General features: G+C 41.6%; 1 protein-coding gene across 1 annotated transcript; it reads left to right on the top strand.

Moving 5' to 3' along the window:
- The first annotated feature begins 55 nt into the window (after window positions 1-55).
- Window positions 56-12,728, top strand: ltn1 (listerin E3 ubiquitin protein ligase 1). The gene is made up of 32 exons (XM_080509111.1): window positions 56-176; window positions 348-554; window positions 654-752; window positions 969-1,199; window positions 1,290-1,342; window positions 1,449-1,629; window positions 2,162-2,335; window positions 2,466-2,656; window positions 2,831-2,978; window positions 3,069-3,326; window positions 3,487-3,783; window positions 3,972-4,190; window positions 4,306-4,347; window positions 4,451-4,640; window positions 4,784-5,023; window positions 5,110-5,263; window positions 5,385-5,535; window positions 5,649-5,856; window positions 5,960-6,116; window positions 6,296-6,409; window positions 6,517-6,644; window positions 6,743-6,878; window positions 6,962-7,106; window positions 7,270-7,483; window positions 8,852-9,089; window positions 9,269-9,343; window positions 9,480-9,666; window positions 9,768-9,933; window positions 10,029-10,249; window positions 11,627-11,821; window positions 11,945-12,112; window positions 12,239-12,728. The coding sequence occupies exons 1-32, from the start codon at window positions 135-137 to the stop codon at window positions 12,299-12,301; spliced, it is 5,292 nt and encodes a 1,763-aa protein (XP_080365237.1). The 5' UTR covers window positions 56-134; the 3' UTR covers window positions 12,302-12,728.
- The last annotated feature ends 4,073 nt before the right edge of the window (window positions 12,729-16,801 follow it).

The following is a 16,801-nucleotide window of genomic DNA, read 5'->3' as shown; positions in this document are numbered from 1 at the left end:
AACATTATATTTTGAAGGGCATATGAACGTATTCACATTTCCGGTTAAGAGCAGCGCTCACCTCTTTCAGTTCCAGCCACAAATGCAGTCGGTTTTCCACTGCTTATAGATATACCACGAGTGAAGACGCATCTATGGGGGGTAAAAACAAACAACGGACGAAAGGGAATGTCCGGGTAAGTCTCTGCCAGTTTTTCAAACGCCTTAAAGTGATTGTGATGGCGTGTTCCAATAGCCGAGCACATGCTAATGTAAACTTCAGGTCATCACTTCAAACTATTTGATAGCGTCCGGGAACTCTGCTGGATCAGTTCATCACTCTCAGTGGTTTGTGTCTCCGAAACTAGCCGTCCAACAGTGGCCGAGCTGCCGAGGTGCTGGCGCGAGAAGGAGGCGTCATCCCCGGGTTCATTGGCTTTGACACCACGGTGTCCTCTGAGCTGAGCTACGTGCCGGCGGTTCACGGCGCCGAGGACATCGACAACCTGGTGGACGCCGATTTCCGCCTTGTGCTCAGGAAACTGTCAAAAAGGGATGTCGTGACCAGATTGAAAGTGAGCCTCGAGATGAGCCTGACTATTTTAGATGAAAGGTGTGTCTGATCACACTCATGTGACCCTGCAGTGCCGTGCTAACATGTGTGTTGTCGTCAGGCTGTGCAGGACTTTGGGGCCATGTGTCAGGAGCGGGATGCTGAGGAGGTTAAAGGGGTTTTACCCTACTGGCCCAGGATCTATTGCAAGATTTCAGTGGTAACCTAATATTCATTCAGTTCATTCAAAATGCCACACTAACTTCACCACAATAGATATTGAGTTGTCATTCTATCTGTCAAACAACTCCAAACCATTTATAAATGAAGTATCTACACAAACAACTACTTTTCAGAACTCAATGAGATTGTAAGTGATCTCATTGAGGATGTGTGTGAATTTGCAGAAATGAGTCTTTATAATTCTGTCTGTCAGGATCATGACCGGCGCATCAGGGAGGCAACCCAGCAGGCTTTTGAGCAGCTGGTGCTGAAAGTTCGGCGCAGCTTGGCCCCCTTCCTCAAAAGCTTGATGGGCCATTGGATCCTGTCCCAGTGTGACACCTACACACCTGCAGCCTCTGCCGCGTGCCATGCTTTCCAGGCTGCTTTCTCACCCACCAAACAGCCTGAAGCTCTCAGCTTCTGCAAGGAGGAGATCCTTAATGTGGGTAACAGTGGCTCCAGGGATGGATGAGGGATTTCTACTGTAATCCCTTGAGCTGAATGTAAAGCTAGTATGCCATTTATGTTGCAGGTACTTCAAGATATTCTGTTAAAGGAAACAGCAGACACGCTGAGTGATCCACAGTAAGTTAAAGATCGACATATTATCATCCCACTGTACGGGGCACAATGATGATTTTTTTCCCCCCAACAGTCTTTGACGGCAAACCGGTTTTCCTCTTTTCTCCAGAAGTGTGACAGAAGAAGAGAGAGAGTCCAAATATGTGCGCATGCTGACCAGTTCTCTGTTGGGGGTGAAGAGATTGCTCTCTCTGCTGCTCCAGAATGACAGGCTGGCCCTGGAGCAAAAAATACACGAGCTTGTGAGCTCCACAAAGTTCTGGAAGTACAGCAAACACAAGTCTCCACAAGTATGAGTAATTTATAGTATTTAGTAATATCTAATTTAACTGAATTAAAGATACTTTATAGTCAATTCTGTATTTAGTTTTACCAGCTCTTAAATTTCAAAATGTTTTTTTTTTTCATACTTCCAAAAAGGTTATGTTGGGAAGTATGAAAAAACAGTACATCATATTTTGAAATTTTTTTGGTTTTTGTAGATGCAAATGTAACTGCTCAGCTTGATCTTGCATGTGATAGCAAAATGTTCTCAGGATTGCTTATGTTAGAGTGAAGGTTTGATCAGCGGTAACTAGTAGATTTCAACAGGAGTTAATGGTATCAAATCAGATTCAATAAATCCAAGGGTTCACTTGCTTTTGCCACCAGCTCTGAAAGTGAGATTGATATACTCATTGATAAACGTGCATTGATTTAGTTGTTTGTCCATACTTAGTTCATGAACAGCTCGAGCGAAAATCTGAAGCTACCACGATGTTTTCTTCCCACTGTTGATTTGCTTGTGCTTTCAAGTATTTACTCTGCTGTACCTCTCCGCAGGTGAGAGGGGCGTTTTTTGAGATGGTGTGTGCTCTGTGTGAGTTCACTCCTGGCCTGGTCCAAGCTGAAGCAGCACGACTGTGTCCAGCTGTTCTCCTCAGTATCGACGACACAGATCCCGTCGTGCTGCCGCCGGTGATGGGAGCTGTACTTCACATTGTGTCTACCATCCCTGTAAGTTATGTGTTTGAAGCACAATTTCACACATATGTTAATGTTTTAAGTTCTCTATGCTAATCTCAATCGTCAGTGTCTTTGCAATGAAATTTTTCTCATTGCTTCATCTTTCTGATTACTATTTCAGGATTGTTGGACACATGTAAATGCTAAGAAAGGTTTTCTACCTAAGCTTTGGCCTCTATTGAAAGAGGGTGGAAAAGGCCTGGCGAAAGCGCTTCATCCCAATCTAATGCCCCTCCTCAGCAAATTGCCCCAGCAGGTCACCGATCCCAAATTGGACTTTTTCACCACCTTTTTCACTGCTTTAATTCAAGGGTAATGTATTAATGCATGTCTCCTTATCACATAGTGGATAAACAATATAATATCACAATTCAAATTGCAACTTTGCTTTATATTTTGTTATATCCTTTGATATAGTAATCAAAAATAATCTATGTCTGTCTTTATCATCACCATAATACTTGCAACACACTGCTTTATTTCCAGTCTGTCTAGTGAGCGTGCGGTGAAAAGCCCTTCAGAAAGCGCCGTGATAGTAACGGCTATTGTCGAATGCTTGAAGTTCTGCATCCTGCAGCACGCAGAGGAAGAGGAAGACCAGCAGAGAATCAGAACCATGCTTATTACCCAGCAGGTTCGCTCCATCATGCAGAATTTGCTCCACAAATTAAATGTACCAAAATCCAGCTCTTGTTAATGTTGTTGTTGTTTTTTTTCTTTGTAGCTCTTGCCCCTGCTAGAAAAGTCTCTGAGCAATCCTTCGCTGCAGAATGGCCCTCTTTTCACTTTGGTCACAGAAATGCTTATTTCCTGGGAGAAGAGGGCAGGTTTACACAGTGAAGGTGAAGCTAAGGATAAAAGAGACGTCTTTCAAAGACTTCTAGTGGACTTTTGGGAGGACCTCAGTCGTTTGCTCGTTGGTTTTGTTGACAACGAGGAAGCTGATCCACAGGCTTTGGAAGGGATAGCACTGTTGCTGCAGGTGAGTTTGCTTTTTGCAAATAGTTGACACTGTTGTATGCAAGATCATGTGTGATTGAGAATATGGCTCAACATTCTGGCTGTCAAAACAAATTCTGTGACCCGAGTGAAACGGCGAACATGTTTCCTAAATGAGTCACTTCTCTCTTCTTGTTCTCCAGGTGATGCGTTACCCTGAGAGGGCGAACGGAAAGCATGTCCAGAGAAAGAAATGTGTCAGGATGTGTTTCTCTAAGTCAGAAGACGTTGAGGGGGCCGGTGTTGAAGAACCTGTGCAGACAGTGTCTGAGCGAGTGAATGAGAAGACATTCGAGTCCCTGCAGACGCAGCATTTTGAAGATGTAGTGTGCCAGCTGGCACAGTTGTGCCTTGTGCATGTGAATGAGAAAAACTCTGAGAGACATCTTGTTTTCCTCTCCCTTCTTCTGCGGTCTTTCCACACACCCAGGGTCTTCACTGTAAGTCGTATCTCTCAATCACAAATACGTGTATTATAATGGAAGTCATTTGCTGATAACGTTTTCTTTAGCAAGTTTCCAGGTTTTTTAATTGAAAACTGCTCAAGCTCATTGCATCAGATGGATAAATGCAGGATTTTCTATATAGCTTTTACAGTTTTTCTTAATTTTTTTTGTCCTCATCTTAGACACTGGTTGAACTCGATGAGAACAAAACAAAGGATATTGCGCAGAGCAGCGAGACAATTACAAAAAATCCCGCAATGGAGTTCCTACTGGAGCAGGTGTTGGTGTGGCTGGCTGAAAAGGGGCGCAAAGATACTCAGCACCTGGTGGAGATGGTTTTCAGCTCACTCTACTGCTGCAGCCGACAGGAGACCACCCGCGTCTTGAACCATATCACAACGGTAACGTTAGACGCACGTGTCACAACGTGACCGATTCATTTACTCTCCGTTGCATGTTGTGCTTCAACTGTTGCTGCTGTTTTGTTTGTTGACTCTTCTCATTCTGTCTTTTTAGATGGGCTTACAGTGGGAGATTATTCTGCAAATCATTCAGAGGGTAGGTGTTGCAAATTCCTAATTATAATATTTTTAATCAGATGGTGTTACCTGCAAATACGTTAAATGGACACTCAAAAGTATGTGCTTTTCTGTCCTCTCAGGCGCGTACAGACCCTGACACTCTGACGAGTTGCAGTGATTGGCTGAAGGGTTCGGTTCTGGGTGAGCAGCTCCTTGGCTTGACTGAGGAGTTGTGCAAAGTGGGGAGCAGCTGCAGTGTTTCCACCTCCTCTTCAGGCAGCCACAGTTGGACACTTATCAGTCTGGTCCTTTCTCAACACCACAACAACGGTGAGCACAAATGCACACACACACAGAGCCATATTCCTTTCTATATTGTTAATTTTCTTTTTTTGAAGTAGTTAGTATTATTTGGGCTTTATGTGCATTTCTTCATTCTGTATAATCATTGTCTTGACTTGTTTTACATACAGAGTCTCTGATTGGAGAAGTGTACCTGGAGAAGATCTTGGAGAAGCTCCACGCTACTCTTTCCGAGACCAAGACTCTGTCTGATGCAGGCAACATGGAGCCACTCATCTCCTTCATCTGTGATGTGGCTTCCACTTTCTTCACCTCTGTCCAAGATTGTCTTCTACTTGTCTCTGCTGAGGAGCTGCTGCTCACCGTCTTCCAGCTCACTGCCCAGGATCAAACACACACTCAACTGTCTGGTGGGTACAGTGTTCAAACAAATACTTCCATATATAAATCAGGTAAGATCACAATAATTAACTACATTTTCTTGTTGCTTGAGAAGACTCACTTTTAGATAAGCTGAAGAAAGTGTGTGTAACTGGAGTTACTTCGATGGTCCAACACTGTGACTCTGACGTCAAAGAAGGTGGTTTCCTGCACAACGCAGCCCTTTGGGTGATGAAACAACTGCTAACAACGTCACTAGATATTAAAGGGTAATCAAGCATTATGTAACTTTTCTAAAAACTCTTTTATGTGAATCTATCTTACAAAATCTCAAGAATCATTTTATTGGCTTTGTTGTTCTAGCTAAGATTTCTCTGGTGATGTTTTTAGTTTACAGGTTTTGGTCCTTGCGGTACAAAGCCTAGTGCAGACGATTGTCTCCGTCTGTGATCAGTCATCCTCCATCATCAACCAGTTCTCTACTGTCATGATGCCAAGCCAGACTGAATGGACCAGAATCAGACAAGCCTTACCACCTCAGGTCAGTAAGCTAATACGCTTTGAAGTTATAACTTTAAATTTATTATCGGAGAAGAAACATTTGATATTCATGAACCCCCCCCCCCCCCCTTTGGTTTTTGTTGTCTTTTTCAGTGGGTCAAAGCACCTTTATTATCAAGCCGTCACAGAGGTGTTTATGAAAAGGCTTCAATAGACATCTGGAAATGTAGAGAGCTGAACAAGCTCCCAGCTCACCTTTGTGCCTGTGCCCTCTTGGGAAGTGTCCAGGCAGTTTCTTGTGTTCCTTGTGACCAAAATGAGTCCAAGTGTCCTTCTCTGCTCCAAAACATCAACTCCACAGGTACAAATATGAGGCAGAACATGATGTATGGATTGAGTGTGGACCAAAATGTTTGTCTTTTTTTTTTTTCTGCAGTTTGCTCATGTTTGCTTTTATTTTGCAGTTCCAGAACTTCTCTATGCACTGCAGTGGTGTAAGGAGGTCAATTACAGCCCTCCTATAGTTTCAGCCTATCAAAATGTGCTGAATGACTGGGGCCTGTCAGACGGTCTCCACAGTCGTGTCCCAATAAAGACTCTGCTGGAGACACTCTACTCAAGGTAACGTTAATCATTATTCTTTATACAAAGGAGAAATTAATTTTGTGCTTGGGGAGGGGGGGGGGGGGGGGGGAACTAAGCATAAATAAACCTATAAAGGCAGCATTATTTTGTAGAATTGTGCATTATCATGTACAGAGTGGGTATAAATGAACAAGTTATTTTTTTTCTCCCCTCAGGTCCGTGACAGACGGAGGTCTGTGGTCTCTGACTCTTGAAAACTACATCATCACCACGAACCTGGCTGCGACTCACAGTACAGCTTTGAAGGAACTTTATGGAAGCTCAAACAGGTCTGTAACTCAGTATTTAAATGCATTGGAATTCACATTCAAAGCTTCTTTGTGGTCAGTTCTGCCACTGTGTTGTTGTATACTGACATTGCTTTGTGTTTTATCAGTTTGTTCCCAGTGTCCCAAAGCAAACTGAGCACGCTGCAGGTGCTGTGCCCGACTATGACAACAGAAGACAGAGAGACTCTGGTAGATCTGGCTACTGCTGGATTAATCAACTGGCAGGAGGATGGAAGTAAGAATAACCTCAAAACACAGACAGATGTAAATACAAACATCAAATGCAGTCGTGGAACAAAATGGTCAAATAATCATTTTGGACTTGTGTCACAGATGTGTCTGGGTGTCTACAAGTGCTGCTGTGTTGTCTGAAAGCAAACACACACATAGAGGTGGAGGTTGTTCAGGCTATTCTGGCCACTGTGATGGAGTGGAGGAACAGTAAAGAGGACTGGTTTCTCTTTAGCAGGTAATGCAATTACACAGTTTATTGCACCTGTGCAAACACTTTGAGAACCTGCATGTTCATGTGATACAACCGTTGTGTTCCAGTGACCTGTCCAACGTCACTGCAGAACAGTTGGCTCTCACCATTGAGATGATGCGCTTCCTGTCCTGGGTGGTGACGACCTGTCCAACAGTTATGGGAGGAAACCAGTGGGACTTTCTGCTCTGCTCTATGTTGGCCTGGCTGGAGGTGAGACATTAAGGAAATGTGCTGTTTTGTGGCTGCGATGTAATAGGAGAGTGATTCAGGGTGGAAGTATGTTGGAAACTGTTGGTGTGCATCATTTCATAGCAAACTTCACTTTTTCTTTTCACTCTGTCTGACAAATGTCCTTTCGTTGATCTTTCCTCAGACGGCCGGTGAGAACGTGAGCAGCCTGTGGAACCCGTGGGTGCAGCTGTTTGTGTGTGAGAACGCTGCATTGATAGTGAGGCTCAGCCAGTTCTTTGCGTCACCGCCGTCCGACGTGTTGGAGAAACTGCCGTCAGAACTGGCGGCTGAATGGACAGATTTCTTCGTCCAGGGAATCTACAGCCTGCTGCTGCCTCTGCCTGTCAAAATCACAGGTGGGTCTGTGAGATTTATTATTGGGGGTTGTGAGCCTCACACACACACACACCACACACTGCACATTGTCCTCATTACTGATCAGTACAATCTGCAATCCAAATATATCTTTAGTTTTAAAATGTTCCATTGGACTATTTGATTACCTTGTTCCTTGATGAAGAAAAGCGATGATGTCTCATTTACTTCCACATATTGGAGAGTCCCACAGACACATCAGCATATCTAAAAATTATTAACTCCAAAGAAGTTATCAGGTCATCTCTCTCTCTCTGGAGGCTCCACTCACTGAAATTTCCAGCAGATCCCAGTTGCTCTTGCAGTTCAGATAAACCCACGGGCGCTTTTATCAACATGGTCTGGGATTGCCCTGGGGTTAAATACTTCTGCAGAAAGTGATTCTGCTGCTCTTTCCAATATACTTTGGAGACTGATCCCTGCTGGACAAAAACTACTTCAGCTCTTTGGTTAAACATATTAAATACAGACATCATCCTGATGCCACTCAGCCAAAAGTCTGTGGTTGGATCCCGGCTTAGTCATTATCAATGATTGGGTCCCTAATGGTTGGTTGAAAGTAACAAACACACAGAAGCAGATTTTTTTTTTTTTTTACAATTATTTTAGTTTGTAACATTAGTTTGGCTGAACAGCATTTAAAAACATTTAAAAATGTTGACGGACAGAACATGAACCTTCACCACTTCATTTGAAACCCTTGTAAAGTCGAGTTAAATTCAGGACAACACTGCTGTCATAAATTCAGCTCTTTCTAAAGGTTTTGTTTGGACGGAGTCACATGGAATTAGACTTGTAATGTTTAGAGATGTTTTTTTTCTGAGTTTGTACTTTACCATTTTGGTTTTAGTGTGCCATACTTAAATTTATGCAGGCCAGTTTTATGGCAGCTGTCATTCTAGACGTAAAAGTGAAATTAATGAAGAGTTGTTTGTTTATCTCAGATTCAGGGATGTCTCATAAAATATGAGGTGAAAACTATTACAGACTGTAATTTTAGCACCCTTATAAGTGTATTAGTTGCAACACTGAAACATGGATTAAATAAATATTGGTATAAGCTAAGTTTGACTGCACAATGTTTTTCTTCACTGAATTTGAGGAAGCAACTACAATCCATGCCATCCTGTATATGAATTGGAGATTATTTAAAAAAAAAAAAAAATAATTTTTAGGTGAACAATAAAACTTTGTATATAATGTCTTTAGTTTCTGTTTGTATTAAAACTATTCTGGAACAGTTGTCACAAAGATGCCATTGTAAGCCCTTGGAGTAGACAAACATTTTTTGAGGTTTAGCATAAAGCAGCCCTGATTTCATAACTCTTCTCTGTTTTCCCTATTGTCAGCTACGTTCACTGAACCAGATGATCCCGTCTTCCCTCTGGCCGTACTGCAGTCGGTCGGCGAGGCTCTGACTTTCGTGCCCGTGCAGCAGTTGAGCCAAAACTCCTTGCGGCCACGCTTTATAGCAGACCAAAAGACGAACCTGCCACAGCCGCTTCAGACGCTCCTCAACACTTTCTGCCCCCTCCTTCTATTCAAGGCCAGACCTCTGCAGATCACCATCTACCACATGCTGGAAAAGTAAGCAGTTTGTTTTAAAAGCCTCGGTTTTGGGGTAAATTTGCTTCAATGCATTTATAATGTGTTATTGTAAAGGTAAAACACATTACTGGAGATCTTTGGGGGCTTCTTAATGTTCAAACTGGTCTTGTCATAATTAGTCTGTGATGTAAACTGAGTTATTTACTCTGACACTGTAGAGTCATGCCTCTGTTGCCCGAGTATGACGGAGAAGGAGACAACAAGTCGGATGATGACAGAGATGAACCATGCCTGTAAGTGAACACATCAGCGTTTCTGTTACTTTTTACAACCAAGCGATTCTTGATGTTTTGCTGAAAGATGGGATCCATGTGTTTTTATTGTACATCAGTCTTTTAATTATACTTAAAGCTACATTTTTGTGCTCAGTTCCCCTCCAGCTTCACTGATGGCCATCTTGTCCACCTGTGAGGAGCTGTGCGATAACATCCTGGCGTCGGTTCAAGTGGGAGAGTTTGCAGTGGTCCAGCCTCTTAGTGTGGAGTACTCCTGCATTCTGGCATATTTGCTGGCCTGGAAACTACTTCTGACATTTTTTAAATCCTCGCCATCCCATGTGAGTCATGAGTGCTTGTGTCTCAGTAAATATCTACGATATTGAGAAGTTTTGTTTTGACTGAAATAATGCTAATTCTGGCGCTGCCATTCTCTCTGCAGCTGCGGGCCCATTATGCCCAGTATCTCAAAAGAAGCTGCTCCCTCAATAAGCTTCTCCTCCACCTCTTCAAACTGATGCCTGAGAATCCTATCTACCCCGGCCAGGGGGCGGAGACGAGGGACACCAAAACCTTCTTTACCGAGAGCCTGAGTCTCGCTGTTGACGGTAAGCAAAGCAGACACACGCCTACACATTTCATGTACTGTGAAATGTAAACGAGATTCAATTTTCTCCCCCACCTTGTGTTTTCTGGCCAGCAGAGACTCACAGCGTTAAGTGGGAGCTCCCCCATCTGGCCTGCAGCGTGTACTACAGCACAGTGCAAGACCTGCCGGCCATGGTGCGTCTGTGGTGGAACAGCCAGGAGAAGAGGGTGAGCGCGGCTGTGGAGAAGTTCACCATCAAATACGTCAGCCCGGTTCTTTCAGCCCAGGAGATCTTGTCTGTGCACACCAGCACTCAGATGTTCGACAGCATGACCGTGAGTTCACCACGAGTTTGATTTCTAAATGCTGTGCGGCCTTGTTTTGAAAACGTTTGAAAACTTTCATGTTTTCCTGATTTGGCGAAGGTCTTTCTTGCTTCCACATCTTCTAGATTAGATTACTGCAATAGCTTTTACTCTGTTGTCACTAAATATAGAAGGAATTGCAAGAATGGACCACATCACACTGGACATTACTGTACCGCCTCACTATGAGTTTTAAAATTATTTTAATGACCATTATTTAATTTTGAAATATCAGCTTCTTCCATGTGTACTTGTATATATTTAGCTCCTTCTCAGCCTGTTTGCTCGCTGAGACCTTCAAGTAGTTTCCAGTTAGCTTTTCCTAAAACCCGACTCATCACTAATGGTGACCAAGTTCTTTGATCTCCTCTGAAGTGGAACTCATTACGGGGAATCTGAGGCAGGCAACGTGAGTTTCCTCTGAAATCCCTTCTTAATACTCTGTCATCATACGACTTTGAATGATGGATGTTTTTTCATATATCTGATATTTTAGTCTGCGTTTCATACAACTTGATTTGATTTTTGTCGTTTTTTTACTTATTTGTTTTTAATGTAAAGCAATAATAATATAAATCAAAACACTAAGTTATTATTTACAACTGCAAACTTTTTTTCCTTGAGTTGTAGCTTAAACTCTCCTAAAGTTCAATATAATGGATAGAAGTTAAGTGGATTATGCAGTTTGCTAAATTAACTTATGTATGTATATTTTAGTCATACATAATTTATTCTTAAGAAGAAGTTTTTTTTTTCTTTTAGTTTAATGACAAACTGAAAATTCTGTATGGAAGTGGTGCAATTTCAAACATTTCTTTGTTCTTGCCTTTGGCGAAGCGTAACCAAAATGCAAAGTTATGTTTTCCTCTTTAGATCCATTTTTGCAGTAATAGGTTCTTTAATGTTCTCCTAATGTCTTTGTTGTTATTTCACTCAGCGTCATTTAGCTGTGTTTCTGGCAGCTTTTCCAGTATCCTTTCCAGATGTTTCACTTTTCTGCACATGCGAGCAACCGCTTTTGTTTGCCTATTTTATTTATTTATTTATTTTTTTTTTTTCATTTTCTCTCTCCTTCTGATCTAAATGTTTTTTTTGTCAGCTTTGACAGACTTAAAAACATTTTTTTTCCTTCTCCAGCCCGTGGTAAATGTATGTAATATTTTTCAGATGGACACACCCTGCAGTGTCACACCTGCTTCACATTTGCAGCATACCGTCTCAGTAACATTAGATTTTTGTCAAATTGAAATGAATAGCCTCTCATTGAGGATAATGTAAGCAGTGGCTGGTTGTTTGACTGAAAGACCCCCATTGTCGAGAGTAAATGTATTTATCTGGCCGCCCCAGGTCAAAGCCCGCTCAGCTGCACGGGAGGTGATTGCAACCTATTCTGTGGATGATATCTTCATCGAGTTGGTGATTCAGCTACCGCAGAACTACCCTCTGGGCTCTATTACTGTGGAGAGTGGGAGGCGCGTGGGTGTTGCCGTGCAGCAGTGGAGGAACTGGATGCTGCAGCTGAGCACCTACCTCACGCATCAGGTAAAAACTGTGGATTTGAATGCCAGACGTTGGTGTCGTAAGGATGAGGGGGGGGGGGGGTTGTTCTGGAGGGTGAGCAAAGAAAAGAGAATGAAATATTGACAGGAATGTTTGTGTGAACAGAATGGCAGCATAATGGAGGGCTTGGCTCTGTGGAAGAACAATGTGGATAAACGCTTTGAGGGGATAGAGGACTGTATGATTTGCTTCTCGGTTATCCACGGCTCCAACTACTCCCTCCCCAAGAAGGCCTGCCGCACCTGCAAGAAGAAATTCCACTCTGCGTGTTTGGTGAGTCTCTGTGGTTGTCAGATACGTGCAAATTTAAGATTACTGATATACCTTGATACACATTGTTTCAGTTGCAATTGATCATTATGTGGCTAACTATGATTTCTTCTTCTCTTCTTTGTTCAGTACAAATGGTTCACCTCCAGCAACAAGTCCACCTGCCCACTCTGCAGAGAAACCTTCTTCTGAATGCAGCATGATTTGATTTCATGATTAAAAGTGTCATGAGACAACACATCTGTAATGAGCTTCAATTCACTTGAAATGAAGGGATTATTTAGTGGTTCAATCTTGTAGAGACAAAGATCAAGTGATGATTGTAAAAATGTGAGGTTGATGAGTCCAAAGGTTTGTCTATATTAAAATAGTTTTTTGTTTGCTTCAATTTTCTTTTTCAAATGCAAATGTGCAGGAAAAGGCTTTGAGCTTCTTTCATCTAAGAAAACACATTGCCAAAAATAAATGGATTGATTGAAATTTTACAATATCTGGTCAGATCTCCAATATTTCCTAATATTTAGGAGTCTTCAGAAAATATGTCTGATTATTAATATCATTTTAAAAGCAAAATGCATGTTTGTATGGTCACTAGTCAAAGAACATGATTTGTGTCTTAAACCTGTGCCTGTATACTGCTGTAAATTCAATAAAATACAGCTTGGTGAACGTTATCACTGGTTGTGACGTGTGGGTCAAAGAGCGTACCGACACATTCAAAGACGCCACACTTACACACAGCAAAAAAAAACATAATTCACCATTTACATTTAAAATGAAAAAAGTTACAATATTGACATACTTTTGAGAGTTGGTCAACAAATATTAGGCCGTAGGTAATAATTTAAAGCTTTATGGGGAGAAAAAAATGCATTGGTGGTCTTGAGATTTGTGGATTTGCAGGTTTGATTCCTGCAGCAAACGGTCAACATGTGGGTCCTTGAGCAACGCACATGAACCCCCCCCCCCACACACACACACACAAAGGGAATTTCTCCAAGGGCAAAGTGTGAATCAGTACTTATTTAGTTATATATTATTGCCAATAGACCATCATACGACTAACATATCCCATCTACGACTCATATTGACTTTGTGTGGCACTAAAAGCTGACCTTGAATCCTCGTTGGTGGCTACGTGCACCAGAAACCATAATGTTCCATATGTGCAATTTTCTAATGAGTGAATTGTGAAATGCAGGCTTTTACAAATGTGGCCCTGTTCTTGTATATGTATGTATCTGTATATATATATTTTATTTTTTATTTATTTATTTTTTTTAATTAAATGGACTGTTTGCTTAACACTACTGCTTTGTACCTCCGGCCCCAGGTGTACTGTTATACCCATGATCCATTAAGTCCCTTTAGCCAAAGCTAATATCTTTTATATGTTAATGACTATCATCATTATATTGTAATTTCCGGGCCTGTAACAAAAGAAACAAAACCTGTATATACAGCTTGGAGGGCAAACTTTTAGGGACCGAACAGACTGATGGAGATCTGACTGCACGACAGCTTCAAATACAAATATACTGAAAAATACACTATTGGTTTCATAAAACAGCACATCAATCAACAATTCAGTAGTTATACAAGATGTCTGTTTAACGTCTGCTATTTTAAACCCAGGTGCTTTAATGAGCTGTTATGTTAACCCCAGCCTCCAATTACAGATGTGTGATATTTCCGTACAAATATTACTGTAAGTTAACCTGTGCTAGTTTCCAGGAAAAGATCATAATTGGTCTCAGTCTGTGACTGCTGCACCAGTCCCCCAAGCTCATTTATCTCGGGTCCACCTCCTCCTCGTGTTGAATAATTTATCTGTGTAATGGAGGCTTGCTCTCATCACAGTTGTTCCTATGGAATTAATTATGACAGATTAAGCATGATCAATGAATTAATCCCTATCATTTGGTCTGCTGTCTATGTGTGTGTGCATTTGTAATTCATTATTGCGGTCAGAATTTATCAATACATACAGCCAGCATCCATCATCATCTGCCCTTGACCTTTTTAATAGCCATTGATCTGTTTGCTGGGCATAAATATTTATCTAGAGACCCCCCTCCTCCTCCATCTCACGAGTTTTGACAGAAACACTCACACCGACAGCTTCAAATCTTATTGCTCATTATCTGCTTGATTAAGCAGTGTCGCAAATGTTATGAACTACACCAGAGTCCTCAGTGAGGCTTGTTCTTTCTATAAAATAGTCCGACTCTCAACACAAGATGGCAGTGTGATCACAAAGACTGGTTGATTGTCTGAGTTTAAACTACTATTAAAAAGAGAAAAAAAAGGTGTGTATATTAACCCTAAAAGAAAAGGAGATTGCACTTCTGGGCTGTGGGAGTGGATTAAATTAACGACAAGAATCAAATTAATGTTGGAAAAATTTTCACTTTTCGTGTTGCTTTTCAGACAAATCTTTCAATTGAAATACATAAAACTTAAATAAGGGAATTGACAAGATATTGCCATAAGGATTGTTACTTTACCATATAATTACTTTATTGAATTTGAGGAATGCGTCCAGTCACAATGTTGATCGCCATCAGAAGCAGTGTTAAAGATCAAACGTTGCAAATGTATTTGTATAGATGGCCATAAAGCTGGGGGGAAGGCAGTGGAATGGAGATGACATACCAGAAGCCACACATTTCTTCTTTCTTAACACTCAAAGTGCTTTAGATGCCATCCATCATTCTGCCGTCCTCTTGTTTTGACCCACTTCCATGAGAGCGCCGCCGACAGTCGACGCTAATGAGCAGCCACCTTGTTTGGAAGCAGTCGGTTCACCGGCCTTTCTGGCCAGCGAGCCCGATTGCTTACTTCATAATTAGCCAGGCCTAGTTAGCTCTCATTTAGCTCCCACTGACCCATTTGTGAGCCTATTAGCATTCCAAGCATTTTGCAGGGGGCTGGTCCCCTCCGACTTGTAGCGAACTGCAACACCAAAGGCAGCGGCTCCTTCCTCCAAATGGCTTCAATTAAGTCTGTATTTTGTGCATGGTCTAAGCACATGTGCCTGTCGGTGTGACTCCTCATATAAGGAGTTTTATTGTAATATTGCCCACACGGTCTTTTTCTTTTGTCCCTCGTGTGGCAGTCCTCTTCCCTTCCACTTCTCAATTCTGCATATCTCTCCCATGGTTCCCGTCTTGCAGCAATACTGCAAGTGCAAACGTAATCCTGGGAATTTATTGGGTTCATTTATCGTGAATCAAATCAGGTTAATTCATCCCCAAACTGTAGCAGGGAACTTTACAGCCCATGCTATTTACTAAACTGTATGTGACTCATATGCAGAATGATAAATTTTATTATCATTTGCCTTTTCATATAATGAAAGTAATAAACAAAGCTTATTGACCTGTGCCTATTGGCTCTTGGACATGCATTTGTATTAGTCATTATAGCTGGGAAAGGCTGCTTGGTCTGCCACAGTTTAAATCTACTGTTATTACTCTGTCATCACGTACAGGCCTTTTATCGTTTTCTATTACCGCTGCCATGTTGTAACAGCTGTGGAGGACACCCAAAGACCAAGGCATGATTTTAAAGTGCGGTGATCATATTGAAATAGAAAATTATAGGAACTTTTTAAAAGCTTAAATAGTCAAAACAGTAAGAAGATAAAGAATAAATCACTATCCAAAGGGTAAAATTAGGATACACACGTCAACAGGGCAGACAATCGCACACATGTAGATCCACATCCCGGGGCAGTGGAGAATCAACGATTAACCGCATACATGTGTTTTAGACTACTTTATATTGAAATACTCTGCAATCCACACAAAGGAAGAACATCAAGCAATTCCCCCAAAGCCCCACAACCTGGGACCTTCTGGCTCTGAGGTAAGCTTGTTGACCACTACTGCAGTACACAAATAAAATCCGAAGGCCTGCAACACAGATACAAAAACACACTAGTTTTTTTAAAATATTGTCACAGAAAAGCTGGTAACATGACTCATTACTTATGTGTCATGTGTGCTAATACTATTGGCATCATCATAAAACATTTTAAAAAAAATGTTTTATCCTTATATAATGAACCAAAATATTAGCCAGGGGGCTAAATCTTTTTTTTAAAGGATTTTAAACCAAAATAGCTCACCCTTACTCATGAGGGCTATTACCGCAGAAGCACAAAGCAGCCAACAAATGAAAGCAGCTGTGTACTTTTAGCCTGACCAGAATACCTTCTGCATCCAGCTTCACTCAACCAACTCTAAAGTGCAGCTCTGGTCTACATGGAAATAACAACACATGAGAGCCGGAGAGCCAATTTGAGCATGACTAGAGCCTTTTAGATGCAACTAGGACAAATGCATGAGTGGTGCTTCCTGAATATTTTAGACCGCATGTGTTAACTCCTGCACATGAGCTAAATGGCCAATAGCTCAGTTCGTTCTGCACCGTTATTGTTTTCTAAAGTAGTTGGGAAGGATCGACTGTGCTCTGTATGACTCAGTGCAGAGGTAGCAATTAAGCTGCAAGAGTTCACTGAAGACAGATCTCTATCAAGCTCATTCCTAAATTTAGAGACACCCACAGGCATGTCTATATATTGTACAAATGCTCTATATATTGTGATAGAGGCTAAGAAAATGGGCTTCTATTCCCTGTGGCAAAATTTGATTTACTGTTCTATTTAAATGGCCCCACTGTTTCAGA

The sequence above is a fragment of the Blennius ocellaris genome (assembly GCF_963422515.1).
Source record: "Blennius ocellaris genome assembly, chromosome: 14".
NCBI lineage: Eukaryota > Metazoa > Chordata > Actinopteri > Blenniiformes > Blenniidae > Blennius > Blennius ocellaris.
This window is presented reverse-complemented; position numbering and strand designations above follow the sequence as displayed.